At 39.0% G+C, this 17334-nt stretch overlaps 1 protein-coding gene across 1 annotated transcript in view; it reads right to left on the bottom strand.

Moving 5' to 3' along the window:
- Window positions 1-17334, bottom strand: part of CAMTA1 (calmodulin binding transcription activator 1) — a 527355-nt gene that overhangs the window by 35312 nt on the left and 474709 nt on the right. Inside the window, exons 10-13 of the mRNA XM_089502107.1 lie at window positions 4022-4164; window positions 2669-2865; window positions 2139-2217; window positions 720-1035 (exon numbers count right to left, since the gene is read on the bottom strand). Of these exons, the coding sequence (XP_089358233.1) occupies window positions 720-1035; window positions 2139-2217; window positions 2669-2865; window positions 4022-4164 (735 nt within the window). The remainder of the gene's footprint in view (window positions 1-719; window positions 1036-2138; window positions 2218-2668; window positions 2866-4021; window positions 4165-17334) is intronic.

The following is a 17334-nucleotide window of genomic DNA, read 5'->3' on the forward strand; positions in this document are numbered from 1 at the left end:
CATGGATGCACATTTTTTGGATTCTCCTTTTGGCTTCTGACATTCCAATTACGTGTATTAAGATTCTGTTGTACTTGAAAAAACAGAAGACGCAACCAATAAAAACCAAAGAATAAATAAAGAGAAAATGCTTGGTGGGGTTTAGGAAGAAATGGACAGAGGATGGGTGGGGCTAGCCTTCTAGCTCCTCCCATGTTTATACCCACAAAGCCCCTATAAAAGCAAAGCTCTACGGGGTAGTCTGCCTTCTGGAAAACCAAGCCCGATCCTACACCATCAAAAATGGGAAAAACACTGATCGAGAAAAAAGGAAAGTGAGCAAAGACAATATAGGAAGGGAATCTTTACAGTAAGGGCAATACAAGTATGGAATTCGCTGCCAAGAGAGGAGGTTCTGTCAAATACAATGGATGCTTTCCATTTAGAAAAGCAGAACATAAAGGGCTATAAATGACAGAATAAAAATTGTATATTTTAGAGCTTCTTGATCCAAGGAGAAATCAGATTGCCTTTTGTAGTCAAGAAGGATTTTTTTTCTCCAAAGAGGTAAAATTAAAAAAAAAAATTGATCAAAAGTAGGGAGGACAGGAAGAAGGGTTAAACTTGATGGATTTGGATCTTTTCCCACCTAAATTACTATGGTACTATTTACCAATTAAGTTTCTATAAACTCTACTACATAACTAGCTCTACTAAGAGAAACCTTGTCCCTGACTTACCTGCATTAGCATTAGAAATAATCGTAACTCCTTTCTGGGGTTCTTGCGGGCTCATCGTATCACTGTGCCACTGAGTTAACCAACTGTCCGCGTTGGTCTCTCCGCTGGAAGAACACTGCATTCTGGCTGAATGCCCCATCTGCGTCTGCTCCTCTCGCTGCAGCTGCTCCAGACACTCAGCCAGCTTCACGTGACCCCGAGAACGTGCAATGGACAGAGGAAGCCTACCAAGAGAATCAGGGATAGAGATAGCCCGCCTGTCCCACTTGTACAGCGCAACTGCCGCTTCGGTGTGGCCCAGGGCACAAGCCCACATCTGGGGGGGAAAAATACATGAATTACAAGTTATTGTATAGGAGATGTTCAGACTTGCAAGATAGTCCTGCTGCACCCTGATGCCCCTTTGGTGTCTCTCTTATTGGAGAAAATGACCTTTATGGTTATTTATGGTGATTTATGGTTATGCTCCATAACATCTATAATTGAGCAAGGATAGCATGACTGGCCTATATACCCAGCATGGTCAATAGACACATCTCTATTAGAGGCCAACCACCACTCGGGTCACTCTGGTCATCCTAAATATTTGTGGGCATGCCTTATTTTATGTATTTTATACATTCTGCTGCTCTGCACACTACTTGAGACCCCAAGAGTTGTATGTGCAATAAATGAACATCAAATTTAACAACAAAACACCATTCATATGAAAGTGGAATTGCACAGCAAGCTTGATAGACAGCAAGCATTACAGCCATAATATTTTCTCATTATCAGGAGTATTTTTTTTTTTAACTGAGCTGTTCCAGATCAAATATCTCACAAATGAAAAGTTTTATTATGTGTTCCTGGCTGTTGCGTGAATTTAAATCCACATTACACATTTAAAAGAAATTACAGTGAATTATGCAGCGTCACCTGTGAAAATATATTCTACTTTTAATGGACAACGGTGACATAAATATAACTCAACGCTACGATTAAAACGTGATGTGACAGCAAGATGGCGGCTCACACAAAAAAATAATACATTTTTATATTAATACTTCAGTGAAATGTTTTAAAATATGGCATGAATGAGATCATCTTCGCCGAAAGCAGCATTAGAGAAATGCGTTGGGGATTAAGGAATTGCTAACGAGTTACCAGGGGAGTTGTGGTTTTAACTCTCTACCATTTATTATGAGGTGCCATCACTAGTAAATGTATCAAGCAAGAAGGGCAGAGATGGCCCTGCATAATGTATGATGTCATCATAAGGAATAGTGAAGTTAAGCAGCTGAAACAAAACTCTCCAGCAAACTCTCCTGACAACTCTCCCTTTAGTGAATAGACCCCCCCCTTTAAGTGTCATAACTTTGTGCAATACATTGTGTTTCTGACGCTCAGTTAACGCCCATAGTCAACACTGCGCCTTACCAGAGGAGTACACGAGAAATGGTCAACGTTCAAAGGGTCCACTTCTAATTCCAGATCAATACTGTCAGCGTGTTTTGTTCTGAAGAAGTAAAAAAAAAATTGTGTTAATCACAACTTTATGCCCTAAAACTAAGGATATCGCTAGTGAATGATGACCTCTCCATGGGGGGTGTAAACACTAGTAACACTAAATGGGTGATTCCAGAATCTAGAAATAATATGAAAGAAGATGAAGATTAGATAATACGGGGGCTGTATTTTAAGCCAGACAAATAATTATTTTAGTGAAATACAAAGAAACCAGCGCAAAGAATCCCGCGGTGGCAGGGTACGGAAAGGTTGGGCTCCTATTAGGTTTGCTAAGTAGAAAGCTCTAAACTGCGATTGTCGGTGTTCTTTTATATTGCTTTTGGGCATCTACCCAAACAATGCTCTTAATGGCATTTTTTTTTTTTGCAATGATCTAATAACACCATAATGATGCCAAATGAGATAACTATGAATTGTGGGGGCTTGAGTGTAAGCCTTACCTCCATTTGATGAGGGTCTGTATAAGTGTTGCATATCCCTGTGCCGCAGCCAGGTGCAGCAGAGTCATCCCTCGGAAGGTCTTTGAGTGGATGAGGTGCTTGGATTTCGCCCAGCAAGCCCTACTCATCATCTTTTCACATACGACCACCACGCGGCTTTCAAAGCAGCTTCCTATCGAGCCAGGTCCAGCGGCACACTACAATAAACGGACACACAGTAATAACGCACTGCGCTCTATTAATTTCCAACATTTGGTTCTGAATGTCCCCTTTACTATGTCTGCCAGGCACAAAATATATAAAGACCATCACTTAAGTGCAAGGACGTAGAAACACAAAGCTAAAGAGTGTTTCCTTCGGGCAGATACACTCAACAAAGCATTGGAGTTTAATTATACATGGCCAAAAGCCTTCTGGAAATGTAGCCTAGGGGCAATACCTTGGGATAAAGGGGTAATGTCTTGGAGCAGCACATTAAAGAGTAGTTTAATGCATTGTGTCTAACACAGTATTTTCTATTGAGGATTAAATCATTCTCTATTGTTTCCTTCAATGTTCCAGACATGTTCCTTTAAGATGGCTCAGTTGCTTCACAACCTATTTTGTAACACAGAGACTTAAAGAGTTTATCACATGCAATGGAGGGCCAATTTCCTCTGCTTCGTGGGATATAAGACAACATGTCTTTAACATAATGTTACAAATGAATTCTTTCCTTTTAGCCGATGTTGAATTAAATTCTCAGTACCCTCAAGAACCTAAGTTGGAGTTTTTTAGGATCCTCATATAACAGAAGTTTCATTCGAAGGTTCCATGACGGAACGTCTCCTTCATAATTCTGACGTTACTGTATTCTTCAGCTAGATTCCAGTTGCTATGCCAAAAGCTACCTTTTTAGTGGTGGCAATTTTTCATTTTTTCTGCAATTAGGGCTCGAGGTTTGGTAGCCATGAGCTGTTTTGATGCCCATGTAGATCTTCCCGTGTAAGTAAAAACTGTGACATATCACATAAAGAAATGCTACAATCTTCTAAACGTTCTTGCACCCAGAGACTGCGAGAAGCCTCTTCTACTTTTCAGTCCCTGGGTAGAAGAACATTTGCTGTTACATGTCCTGCGTCAGCTCAGTTCTATCACCAATAACCTGGCGAGATCCGACCTCACAATCTTCGTAATCACTTTTAAGTACTTGCTACCTGCACTTGAGTAAAATTAGAAGCAGAAAGCTAGACTCGCAGAGATTAGCAATGAATGTCATGTACCGGCAGCTGCCTGCCTGGCCAGTCTTGCACATCTGGAAGTGAGTCAGTAACTTCATCAATGTTTAGTTGTTCACATTGTTGCTAAACCTACTTGTGCTTGGTTTCCACTGCTGTTGGCCCCGCCGCCGTTGCCTCCTCCTACACTTTGCTTATGCTGCAGGGAACCTGTCATCTCGGCCATTCTCCTTTCCATCTGCTCCAGGCGTTCCAGGATCGACATTCTAAACTGGTTATCTGAGCAAACAGAGTAGGGAAGAACAATTCATTTCATTCCACGAGTCCTCCGAAGCAAAGCTTTCAAGTGCCTGAAGCATGTCTAGGTACTTCAGGGTTGTAAAAGAAGCGTCAAACACGAGATAACGGTTCTCTCCTTGTGCACGGAACATTGACAGCAACATTTATCACTTATTCATAACGTGATCGTTATATTAAAATATATACAGATCAACAAACCTGAAACACGATCATAATTAAAAAGAGTGCCATCGGAGGCAGTCAACACCTGTTCGAGCCAACAACTCACATCAAGTCATAATCAGCGACGGTGAACCTACCATCATTATCATTTTTGCAACATAATCAATATGAAGGGGATCTCATGAAATTTACCTGAAATAAAAGGTAACGAGGGAAACATATAGGATCCTCATCTTTAACACACAGAAAAGGCTAGTTTAATTTTTTTACGTAAGGGATACAATATTTTATGCAATAAAATAAATGTATTGTATCCAGGTTACGGAGCATTCTAGATTTACTTACATGGCAAGTAATTTTCTTATAATTTTGAGGAATATTTGTCTAGAAAATCATGTACCATATAGGAATTAACACATTCTGTACCATGATGGTTAAGTAAGTGGGGGCTTTGTTCTGTAGATCAGATGATCTAATAGAAGGTTAGAGTTCGGGTCTTAAATCTACCTCTTAAGGATCAGAGATGGTGTCCTCATACTTTGTGTGTATCGTTCTCCTTCAAAAAAATACTAGTTTTAACTAAATATTAAATTATTGACAGATGTATGTTTGGCTTATGCACGTACTTTAGCATCGATACCTTATCCCCACCAACTCGATCAGGGGGTGCAGAACTCCAGTCCTCAAGGGTCACAGTGTTTGGATATCCCTACTTGGGCACTTGGGTATTAAACTTTCCTGACCTGTTTGTCGCCCCTTAAGGACAGGAGTTGTGCGGGTCTGAACTGCATGAACACACAAAGTCTCAATCATACTGCCTTATGGTAGGCGACCTTAGACCAAATAGTGCAACGGGACCGTCTAACCCATACAGACCAATTGTGAAAGGACTTAGCAATGACTCCAACTTTGCCAAAATATTTTGAGACCATGGGATCACATCTAAACGTCAAATGACTACCTACAATGGTGGCCAATGGCCATCTACAGATAAAGTTAATTAATGAGGCAATACAGAATAAAGCATATGTTTTCTTCAGTGCTGCCTTATATGATTGTAAACCATACTATATTTAATGCTAAATATACAATTTTCACCCAGAACTTCTTAATTACACGTTGATTAGAACAATGCAATTCAGGCAGGTTTATGGCTGTTTAGGACCGAGTGTCCAAGATTCCCGATCTAGATGAAGGTTGCGTAATAGATGACATAAGATGAAATAAAAAAAAACCCTACAATGAATTAAAAAAATAAAGTTATAATGTTACATTTACAGCTTGTCCATACAAAGCATAATATAAGCGTGTTACACTTTCATCGGTACACTGTGCTTGTAACGTTGGCCACTTAGCCTTTCACTGTCAGGTATCATTCCCGATTACAGATCATTTCTGTGACACATTGTAGCCTCCTGGCTTTTATTCTGGTTTATTTGTTAATATTGAAAATGACGTGCGACGTCTTAGCAGTTAATGCTTATATAAATACCGCCAATAGCTTGTAGCACGTTGATGCTGGTGCCATCAGATAACAAGAATAATATCATTAGTTGAATATCTTTCTCGGTGTTAAGCGTTTTTAACGTTTAGTACCGACACGAAAGGTAATAGCATCTGTAAGGCCCATGAAGTCTCAACACATGTCTGTGTACTTTGGTTCTAGACTAGGATTTATATGTCGATTGAGATTCTTCCTCTGAAATGGTACAAGTTAAAATATACCCCGATAGTCTCCGGAGTGGGAATTCACTGTAGAGAAGGCGATAAAACACTGTATGTGCACCAGTTAAAGGTCACTGACTTTGCACTAACTAAAAGAAAAGATCAATGCTTGATTTAGTTATACAGCTCGTCTGTCATGGAACTCGTTAGGATTGAGGTTTGGAATCTCTTGCCCCTTCTGGATTTCTAGATCTGGAGGGGAAGAGAAGGTGCAACCTGGTAACTCGAACTCAGGAAAGGAAGAGAACTGGAGCGGACCAAGGGTGGCAAGTCCTGGTGGGCGACATTACTGGGGCAGATCACCTTCCTAAATGATTGGGCTCCCTAGCCGGCTGCCACTCAATGTGCCCATTGGGACAAACCCATTTACACTACGGAAGTCGGTGCTTAGCAGCCACAGCTTCTAGATTTTCTTTCCCCCGGCGCATTCTTCTGATGGCGTCTTGTTTCGCAGCTCAGCACAGAGGTTTAAGGTTGCGGGTGATTTCCATAAATACCCCAATGAATACTCTTAAAAATGTTACAACATGTAGGGATTTTAAGCTCAATTGATCAATAATTGATCAGTTTAACACGTGTTTAGTTGACTGGTCAACTTTAAAGCAGGAGAAATACTAAATCCAATGAATACTCTTACTTCTCTGCTCTATATACTCATAACAAGAGAGATTGTAATCCTTCTGAATGGAATAGATGGCAAAATATTTTACAAAATTGTCAAACATATGACAAATACATGATGTTTTCATAGTTTTCATGTATATATATATATATATATAATCATTTTCTTAAAATTATATTTAAAAATAGTACCTATAACCTATAAATCAATCTATGTAGCTAGCTATCTACCTACCAATATAAACATATAAAACATCCCATTATTATTTACATCCCATTGTAAAGCGCTGCAGAATGATGTTGCTGTGTAACACGATAAATAATTAGAATAACAGCTACATGTCATGAAGACATAGAGAAAAGGAAATTAACCAAAATGATCTCTGCATTCCGTTACTTAGAATATACTGAAATGATAATGAATGCTAATTCCGCCCCATCTGCTCAAACACAAGGCATAAAGCAAAGAGCTGGGAGATTAAAACGAAGCGTGTAAGAAAGCGTGTGAGCGGAGCCGTGTAGCCTTTGTTGTGTTAGTGCTGCAGTGTACTGCACTGCAGTCTGCGTGGTCTCCTCCTCCTGGTAAATTATTAGGCACGGCACGTCCGCTGCAGAGACTGACATCTGAATGACATCACCGGCCGCCCCTTCCCCACAACGAGCCCGGATCGAGCACGACGGCGCGTGTCCGACGCTCCGCTCCTCTAGAGCTCACACTAAAGGCACAATGCGTTACAGGAACCCGTCGTCCCACGATGACAGGCAACCCATTCCGAGAGAGCGCTGTTTGATCCATACATCGTGCCCACAAAATGCACCATCACAAACACGACATCATGCTCGTGAACCAGTGGATTGTGGGAGCGTGTACACAGACACAGCATGCCCTTGTCACAACAACACAGACCTATATATATATATATATAATTATTATTTATTGTTTTATATGGCCCCATCAAATTCCGTAGCGCTGTACAATGGGTAAACAGGACATAACAAGTAGTATGTAACATAACAATTTGACAGGTGATATATAATATATATATATATATATATATATATATATATATATATATATATATATACTCAAAAGGCTAAAGAAAAATCATGAAAACATATTATTTCCAATTATTCAAAAAGATAAAAACAAACAAAACAAAATGATTCCGCTCCAAATACGTTTTGTTAGCACAGGTACACTTTATAAATGAAAATGACATTGTGTCTGGATTTGCATAACACTTATCTAAAACCTTTCACTTTATGCCAGTTAATAAAACAGATCAATGAATAAAAGTATCCAATCAGGAGGGTTAAATCGTGTTACACTTTACTAAAACAGGAGATTATTTATAAATATTTTTCTTTATATACCATGCATACGAGGGGGAAAAGCAGTCTTATCACCATAGCAACCAATGCAATTGTTCAATCATTCCATTGGTTGCTATGGTGATAATGCCGCTTTGAAATGCTGTAACAGAAGCTGCTTCTCACAAATAACCCCTGTAACGTCCAAAGATCTACTTGATGTTAAAATAAAAAAACTGAGCAACAGAAGTCTTGCCAGCGACACAAATTTGTATAAACTACGTTATTAGATCGCCTACATGTTGGCTGGCTGAGAATAATGAGAGTTGTGATGTCATCAATCCCCAATAGCTTTTACAGAACCAATCTTGTCTCTGTTACTCCTCCTAGGGGCTCATCGAGATGTGTGAATGAAAAAAAAAACATTCCTAAACATTTTGAAAACGCAAAGATTTTCTGTAATTGCCCGGATTAGCAGCTGTGTGGAAAAGCTGCCACTTTCAGTGAATCAATATTTACCAAGTAAAATAACACGCCGGATGTATGTTAGTTTACTATACAACGCGACGGCAGAACACCGATACGTCGACAGTGAAAGTCTTTTTATAAATGGTCACAAATACCAAACGCACATCCTAGGCTCATGGGGGCCACATTGAGACACCCGTGTTGGAGGGGGGTGATGAGAGTTAAGGGGGAGTTCCCGAATTGGCTGGTGGCCAACCACTCACCTTAACTTAATAGCCATCGGCTCAAAGGGGCAAAGTGGGAGCTACTATGGAAGTCAAGGCAGATCTCGGTTGTCTAGATGGAGGAAAATAAAATGGCAGAGAGGCACGAAGCTCAACAAGGAACTATTGATGGAAATACCTCCTCCTATTGGCAATATATATTTTGGTCTAGCGTGAAGGTTAACTCCAGATCAAAGTATAGGTCTTGTCCTTCAAGCTGCAGTAATCTTCATTCTAGACCAAAATACTCTTGATTTTGTTTTTCTTTTAATAACTTTTTTTTCGCACACATGTTCATTCTCACCGCTTGGTAATGAGTAACTTGCTAGAGCATTCTCAGTAACCCATCCTCGCGGTGCACACAATAAGACTGTCGAGATGTTTGGAAAGAGTTCAACTCAATATGCCGTTTGAAAAGAGAAAAAAAAAAAAAGTATCAATTACAAAACTCCTGTGTCCGACTAAAGCTTTTATAGTTAGTATTTCTTTCATCTGCTTAGAGCAACTGGCTGGCTTCACCCACTCACCAGGGCGATAATGCGGCTCTGTCCGGGCTTTAACAGCGTACCATTAAAGGATTTCAAAAATATCCATCACCTCGATTCTGGATGACCCTGCTGGGGTATCGAACATGTGTTTTCAGCTGTAATGTAAGGAAGTTATGCCTCACTGACAGTGGGGTAGGTGAGTAGAGTAGTTCTAAGGGTAAAAACTCACGTGACGTGGTATCTCTTGGCATCCTTAAGGGCATGGATTTGCATTGTGACATCACGGACACCAATGGTGTCTCTCACTTTGGCGTCTTTATAACTTTGATGCCAGCTGCACATCCTTGCCCATATACTGAGCATATTTGGTGATCGTTGGGGGAGCTTTTATAATTTGTTGGTCCTTCATTGACTTCGCTGGTTGGCTGCCTGTCCTGACCCCTGGCCTGTCCTTTGATTCTGAGTTGAACTAAAGGTTCAACCAAAGGGGAGCGTAATCCTTACAGGCAAAACAACCTTCTTTCCTAGGCTCTCTCTATTCGTCTCTGACCAAAGGTCCTACTTTACACGGTATCGTTACATCGTTAATAACATAAGTGAATTTCAAAATGCATGGGAGAGGCATACGGCCTCCCTGACCTAAGACAAGACCGAAAAAGGTTTAACAGATGGGTCTACATCGCTGACCTCTAGATTGGAAGCTTGTCTCTTGATCGTTTTGTCTCAGTCTGTCAGTTCTAGTTTCGTCAGACCATTTGAATAAATGGACTGTAAGAAGTGCTATGGAATTTGTTGGCTACAAACATAAAAAATAATAATAAAAATAAAATCAGCCTGTGCCATTCAAACTCCAACTAACGATAATGAACGTTGTAAGACAACAGCATCCACAGAGCCAAAAACCCATCGCCGTTGGACAATGGAAATGGCAGGCGGTAGATTAAAACAATTCCTGTCTCCCACCGACAGGAAGACTTATTGATAAAGGTTAAATATGATTGACATCTCGACATCTCAAGGTCGGGAACTCGTCCCGTTCCGACACAGTTATTAACGATTTCACAGCACTGGGAATAATTGAAGCATCAAAAATCAAAGTTAATTGAAGGTGAAGCCCTCCATAGGCTCGAAATGTCTCCTATGAATTATTTAAATATTATACTTCTATGTCTCTTTTCATGTGAACGCTACCCTTGGCAGCTGGAATGACCCATGCTGATAATTTGGCACCGTTTCTTGGATTTGAGTTTGATTGACAGGGTGGACCAAGGTGGAAAACACTATATTTCCTGTTCTCGGTCTACTCTCAGCATGGAAATCTGTAATACTTATCGCACCCTACGGGAAAAAAAAGAAAGAAAACCTAGTGAACGTAGCTTTAATTAGCACAATCTTAAGGGCACCTTCTACCTGGTGCTTAGCTAGGGTTTGAGACAATGTATTCTCGTCGTAAAAAAAACCCAATTCTGAGCTACCTGACTTCAATATGGCAATTAGTGTCAATGACGAAGCTTCTTCTAAGTACTTATTAAAGGAAACCTTTTTAGGAAATCTGTAACGAAGGGGAATTTCTCCTGGGAAAGATGGAATTGGAGAGAGCTCTATGGCTTTTCCAATTAAAGTCGTGTTAGTTTGGATAAAGGTGCAGAAAGTCGGCTCCCGAAGTATACACTGAACGAGGACGGCTTGGGTTTAAAATCTTAGCCCAATTTGTAAAGGATTTGCATTCACACGAGCTTTATACGTAATCCGCCGATATCAATTGGGAATATCATTTCCAGTAAATAACGGAAAGGGTGTACTACCTTCCTCGAACAACAATTGGATGACAGATAGGACTCATTCGGTCCGTCTAGGCTGCCCATTTTGTTTTGCTGTAAATACTCAAACCTTAATGAGTCGTTGGTCTCGTCTTAAATTCAGGACTCATGTGCCTGTCCCATGCATTACCTCATTGGATTAACCGCTACCACTTCTGCTTGGAGGCTGCTCCGCTTATCTAACACCGTCAGAGATATTGTCAGAGTTTTAGCATTGATAAAGAACGTTTGGAAACCTGAATCAAATTAAGGAATTACCGTACGTTGATATGGGTAACAAGGGTGAACACTCCTTACATGTTAGATTAGGCATAGGGCGGCTTTAATTTTCAAGTAGGGACAGTGACCCTTAAAAAAAGACATTATTATTTGGGTGGAGGCCAATTTTGACAATTGTTTGCCCTAACCCTGAACTGTATTTATAATCCCAGGATTAGACACCCTTCCATTGTTTGCATACTTTGGATCTATTACAGCTCACTGAGAACATTAGGAACCATAGATCCTTTCAGCACAAATAGTTTACATGAGGAGTGAGTGATCTCGGACCAGAGATCGCGCATCTTTGGGTTAACCCGAGTGCAAATATCACAAACATCAATAAACAAGTTCCAAAACGGCCTCTAAAACCAGGAATACATACAATCATAGTTTAATACACCCAAAAATGTAAAAAAATATGTGGCAAATGCATTCACAAAGACAATGTGATCGGAGACTGTAGAGAGGATCTCAAGATCTTCCAGATTACCTAAAGTGGTAAAAGTTTGCAGTCTATAGAAAGAAAACTCAAGAGGTATCTTCAGATCCGTACATGAACACCTGAAACCAATGTCTCTGCCCGGCGCCGTTACAGAATGCTGTTCTAGGACTAGCAACAAATCCAGACAGCAAGCAGACAACAAAGTAATCCTTGACACTTTTCATCTCTTCACAGCCACTTTTTCGAAAGTCATTGACGTAAAAAGTTAAAAGGAAGAGAGTAAAATCCAAAATGTGCTAATAAAGGAGCCCTGGAGGTCCTACAAGATGGACATGTTTAAAATATGTTTATATTAATCCTTATTCTCAAAAATAATAATACAAAAATAATAAAACATATTTTAAATTAATTTATATTGATTTTTGGGAACATAATTGGCTCATTCGGATGGTGACAATATTAGTGTCAATTAGTTTAAAGGATTTGGAACAAATGTGTTTGTCCTGTAGTAGACAGGTAGTCTAGTCAGATTGGATTAGAACTCATTTAGGGGTCTCACTAAATTTTCTGGGAGGGGTATTATTATTATTATTATTTTTTATATTTGAGTATATTTGATAAGATCCGATGGGCTTTTTCTTCTTTTTTATATCTTCAAGACATAAACTATACACCCCCTTTTATCTGCTTATCCGTCATTTTATTTAACTCCTCATTCTCTTTTGATAAATAGTATTTTTTACCCTCTAATCCACTATGACTACATTTGTGGAGACCTCTAATTGTGGAAACTTCTATATTTATTTTTGGTTGAATAAAACTAAGTTTGTGTTTTCAAAATCATTCTGAATTCTTGTTTTTATCTTCCTTAGCGAGGAAAGTATTTCTTTAAGGTAATTCTACTCATGTAATTATGAAATCACTACCTTGAACCAGGGGCTTTTTCAGGAAAATGGCCAGATTCTATGGTTTCAAGAACATCTAACCAGCTGAGAACATTGAGGACTCTGTGACCATGAGAGCCTGAAGATGCCTCCTGGAAATGTATTAAAACCCTGAAATTCAGGGTCAAAGACTAAGTCCCTCAGGCATGTTTATCTGTAAATCCAAGGACATACGGCATGAAGCCGAAGAGGAGGAACAAAGGAAAAAAGAAAGGAGGAGAGGAACACTGGACCTGGGAACACGCTGCGAAGGGAGATGCTGGAGAGTTAAATCCACGATTTACGTTGTTTCTATTGAGAAAGACACGGACAATCTATTTTGGTAAACTCCAAAAATGTCAGATTAAATTGCAAACATCTTCTGAAGGAAACATATTGATCAAGCGGTTGTATCCAGGATGGCTCTGACAATATGCGAAAAAAGGCACGTCAACAATTACCGTCACAATCATATTTACCCGGACCGTAGCCGCTCGCTGACAAACAATTCAGCTACAAGACACAGCTGGGGAGAAAAATGACTGAGCTTTCTCCTAAAAAAAAAGCTGTGGGGTACCTGTGGTTCCAGAACATCAGGCACTGGAAGTTTAACCCGATAGTATCTGGATGGCAGATTCCATTTCAAGATTCTGGAGTGCGTTAAAGGTGCTGTTCCACCAATACTGCTGAACATAGCAGTTTGTTGTAACCAAATGCATCATTAGAATCACTACTCTTAGGACTGTTACTTCAAGCATTAGTTTTGCAGGTAATACTTAATTACCATGTGATACAATAGTAGCCAATGAGTTCTGCTATAAAAACCAAAATGGTTAATCTTAATTTTATGTCATTCCATCTGCAGAGGGAAGAATAAAAGCACAGATCTGCTTTGAGCTTCTGGAGTTCTTATAAATTCCATAGGCTTGGCATGAGACCAAATGTGTTCACTCTTTTTCAATATTTAAGTTACATAGTTACTCAGTTTGGAATGAATCCACAAAAATGTCATCAGCTCTTTCAGGTTACTTCTTTGGTAAGTACCAACAAATACCAGTTCCTCCAAGATCATTACCCCTTTGGAGGTATTTAGATTTAGAAATAGCCATCAGAACTGCCCCAAGGGTAACTACAGCTTTCATAACGCCGCTCTCCGGCAGATGTATGACTCCGACTTATCTACCTTCGCCATTATATTATCATATATCACCATATTATACTGCCACATGTGAACCGAACAACCAAATCTCTTTTACCCATGTAATACATGACAATAGTACCAAAGTAGTCTTAATAGACAATTTAAATGAAGAGAGAAAAAAAATGATGGTGAAAGGGTTAATCAGATAGAAAATAAGGCCGAGGTGTTAATATTATGCAACAAAACACAGCTGTTACCAGTCGATCTATATAGTCGATAGATATTAAGTTTTATAGGACCAGTTGTTCTGCATCACATACTTTAACACTTTAACTGCTGTAGGGACGACTCTTGCACTGTGCAATTATTACAAGCGTATTGTATTACAAGCTAAAATAAACCAATTGATACAGCATGTATATAATGCTCAGGCTGAGACAAATGGCACTTTAATCAGTCCCTATACCATTTCACATTACAGGCTAAACAACAGTGTCTAGACTCTGCCAGATCAAGTTCCACTGGAGCATTACCGACGGATTATAAAGCTACTTTACCCATTTCATTTATGGGATTTCAGATCATACATTCAGCAGGTGGGGATACTAGACACCAAAGCCATTAACAACATCTGCTCAAATGACTTTATACATATAGTGTGTGTATATATATATATATAAATATATATATATATATATATATATAACACACACACATCCTATCGTTCAAAAGTTTGGGGTCACGTCGAAGTGTCCTTATTTTTGAGAGAAATCTAAAATTTGTCCAATAAAATAACATGAAATGGATCAGAAATCCAGCACAGAAGGGGTTAATGTTATAAATGACTATTGTAGCTGGAAATGGCTGATTTTTAACAGAATCTCTTCATAGGCGTACAGAGGCCCATTATCACTCACATCACTCCTGTGTTCAAATGGCCCTTTATCACTCCCATCACTCCTGTGTTCCAATGGCCCTTTATCACTCCCATCACTCCTGTGTTCCAATGGCACGTTGTGTTCACTGATCCAAGTTTAAATTTAAAAGTCTAACTGATTGTTAGAAAACCCTTTTTGCAATTATGTTACAGACAGAAATATCCTTGTTTTCCATTAAAAACAGGTAAGTGACCCCAAACTATTGGACAATAGCCCAATACAGAGTCTCCAGAATTCACAGCTTTAGAGATATCAGAATTATTTTTTTAGGAAGTGCTTCACTATACCTACGATACTAGGGCTGGACTTAAGTCACGCTCAGCCTGTAAGTCAAACAAGATCTTCCTCTAGTCCACATTTTTGTTCATAAGGACTTTCCATAAGCTGCTGGTTTCTATAAGGTCTGGTTAGGCTCACAAACAGTTCACGGAGCCTGGCGTTGGATTTAAGCATAAACTTGCTAGCACTCCTGGAAGCTTGAGACATTGGTCAATCAGCTGACCTTTGCTGTTGAGACAGTCCTTACCAAATGTGGACTGTTGGCAGCTATGCAATTAAATATATATATATATATATATATATATATATATATATATATATATATATATATATTGAAAAGTTGAGCTACAAGAAACACATGATAGCTATTTTTAAAGGCACTGATAAACACAAACCCGTTCCCATCATTTCAATAAATTCACCACGATAATTGCCGCCATAACTTTTGAAAAATAATTTGTAATTTGCAAAGAGTTGGCACCATTTAAGTAAATGATTAATAGCTATGTGCATTTTAATTACATTACTTTATATAAGGTAATAAGGGTCTGAGGATATCCAATTTAACATTGTAACTAGTGCTATTGATGCATGATTCTGCAACAGCCACGCACGCCGATTGGTTATATATTACATCAAAGACAAAGCAGACGCGATCTGTAACTGATTACTGTTTCCGCAAGCAATCAAAAACAGATTACCTCTTCAGGGTAATTTAATTAAGAGCCGTGCAGCCAGTACTGCATTACGGTTCTCCCATTAACGCTGTCACAAGGAAGGAAGAATTTTATTTTTCACTCTTAACCCTTTGGGTACTCGCCCTCTGGACTCCGAACAATCTCCAAGCGTCCACTAAAATTCCGAAATGAAGTTCTATTCTTATTTTAAGATTCCCTATTTTAAGGTTCTCCTAAAATGTGGGGCCACAAGTGGTCTAAGCGTTGCATTCCGACTTTTCTTAGCACTCTTGGGAATAGCTATGCACTCTTTGTAGACGTGTTCATAAGGTAGAGAGATGAAAAATGCATGTTCTTCGGTTTGGAGGGATTTATTTGGGTGTAAAATTTCTTTGAAAGAAAAGGTTGAATTGGACAACATCCTATAGAATATACGGACTAAAGAAATATTTAACCACCAATGCAAGCCTGATCTATGGAATTTCTGAAGTTCATATTATATTATGGTAAAAATATTAAAAATAAATAAATATATATCTGTCCCTTTAAATATTGCTTCTCATGGTTTTGATGGTTGAAGGAGGTTAAAAAGTTCAACCGATTAACATGGTAGCCGGCACAAGGCAGAAGCAGCTATAAATTAGAAAGACACCTTATGGGAATCCCAAAGGTCAAAGTTCACAAAGTTAAATAAATCAAATCTTTTCATTCTCATGTAACAATTCAACTGGTCAACTTCAATTCTGAATTCCCAATTTCATCAGAATTTCATGTCAACGCAGATAATAACGCAGTGCCGCCTCTTCCAGATTTCTGCAGCAAAATATTATTTATTTTAATTAAAACAGCTGAGACAGGAAAATGGAAACTTTGAAGGTAAGAGTGATGTGTTTCCTTATGGCAAACAAAGATTTGTCACGGACTGGCCATTTGGCAAATGTCCGGCGGGTCAGTGCCAGATCATGAGGACCGCTTACCTTCCTTGTCACTTGCGGGCAGATCTGATATTTGATAGATTATTATTTATTGTTTTATATAGCGCCATCAAATTCCATAGCGCTATTGGATATAAGTGGCCGCACAATGCGCGATTAGACTATGGCCCTAAGGTGCAAGGGCTGCTTTTCTTCCCCAGTCCTGCCATGATCTACTACTTACATTGTGTAAACCAAACCCAAAATAGTATGTTTCGTTTAGAATACTAAATTGGATTTTTTTTAAATCATAGTTATAATTTCACTATGAAATACACTGAACAATGGGCTTTCTTGCATGAGAAGATACTGTTGAAAGAATCCCAACACAGATAACTATTTGGTGTATCTTATGGTGAGAATTCATCAAATAAAGATTACTGTATGTATTCCTGTTTAAATGATAACGCTGCACCAGGGACACTTTAACATGCTATAATATCAGAAATATCTGGAAATACATTTCGAGCCAAGGCTTACAATATGCTCAGCTTCAAAGCACATCATACAAAGTAGCCACAAGGTCCACGCTTCTAATATTTTACCATCAGTCAGACAGTGAGTCAGTTAAACGTGGAACCGACGCATTAAAAAGAATGGTCAGAAATAAATCTAAAAACAGGTAATAAAAACAAATGGAGCAGCTGTGACAGACG

This window comes from Sceloporus occidentalis, unplaced genomic scaffold, assembly GCF_023333645.1.
Source record: "Sceloporus occidentalis isolate IW3139 unplaced genomic scaffold, rSceOcc1.0.p SCAF_193, whole genome shotgun sequence".
Lineage (NCBI taxonomy): Eukaryota > Metazoa > Chordata > Lepidosauria > Squamata > Phrynosomatidae > Sceloporus > Sceloporus occidentalis.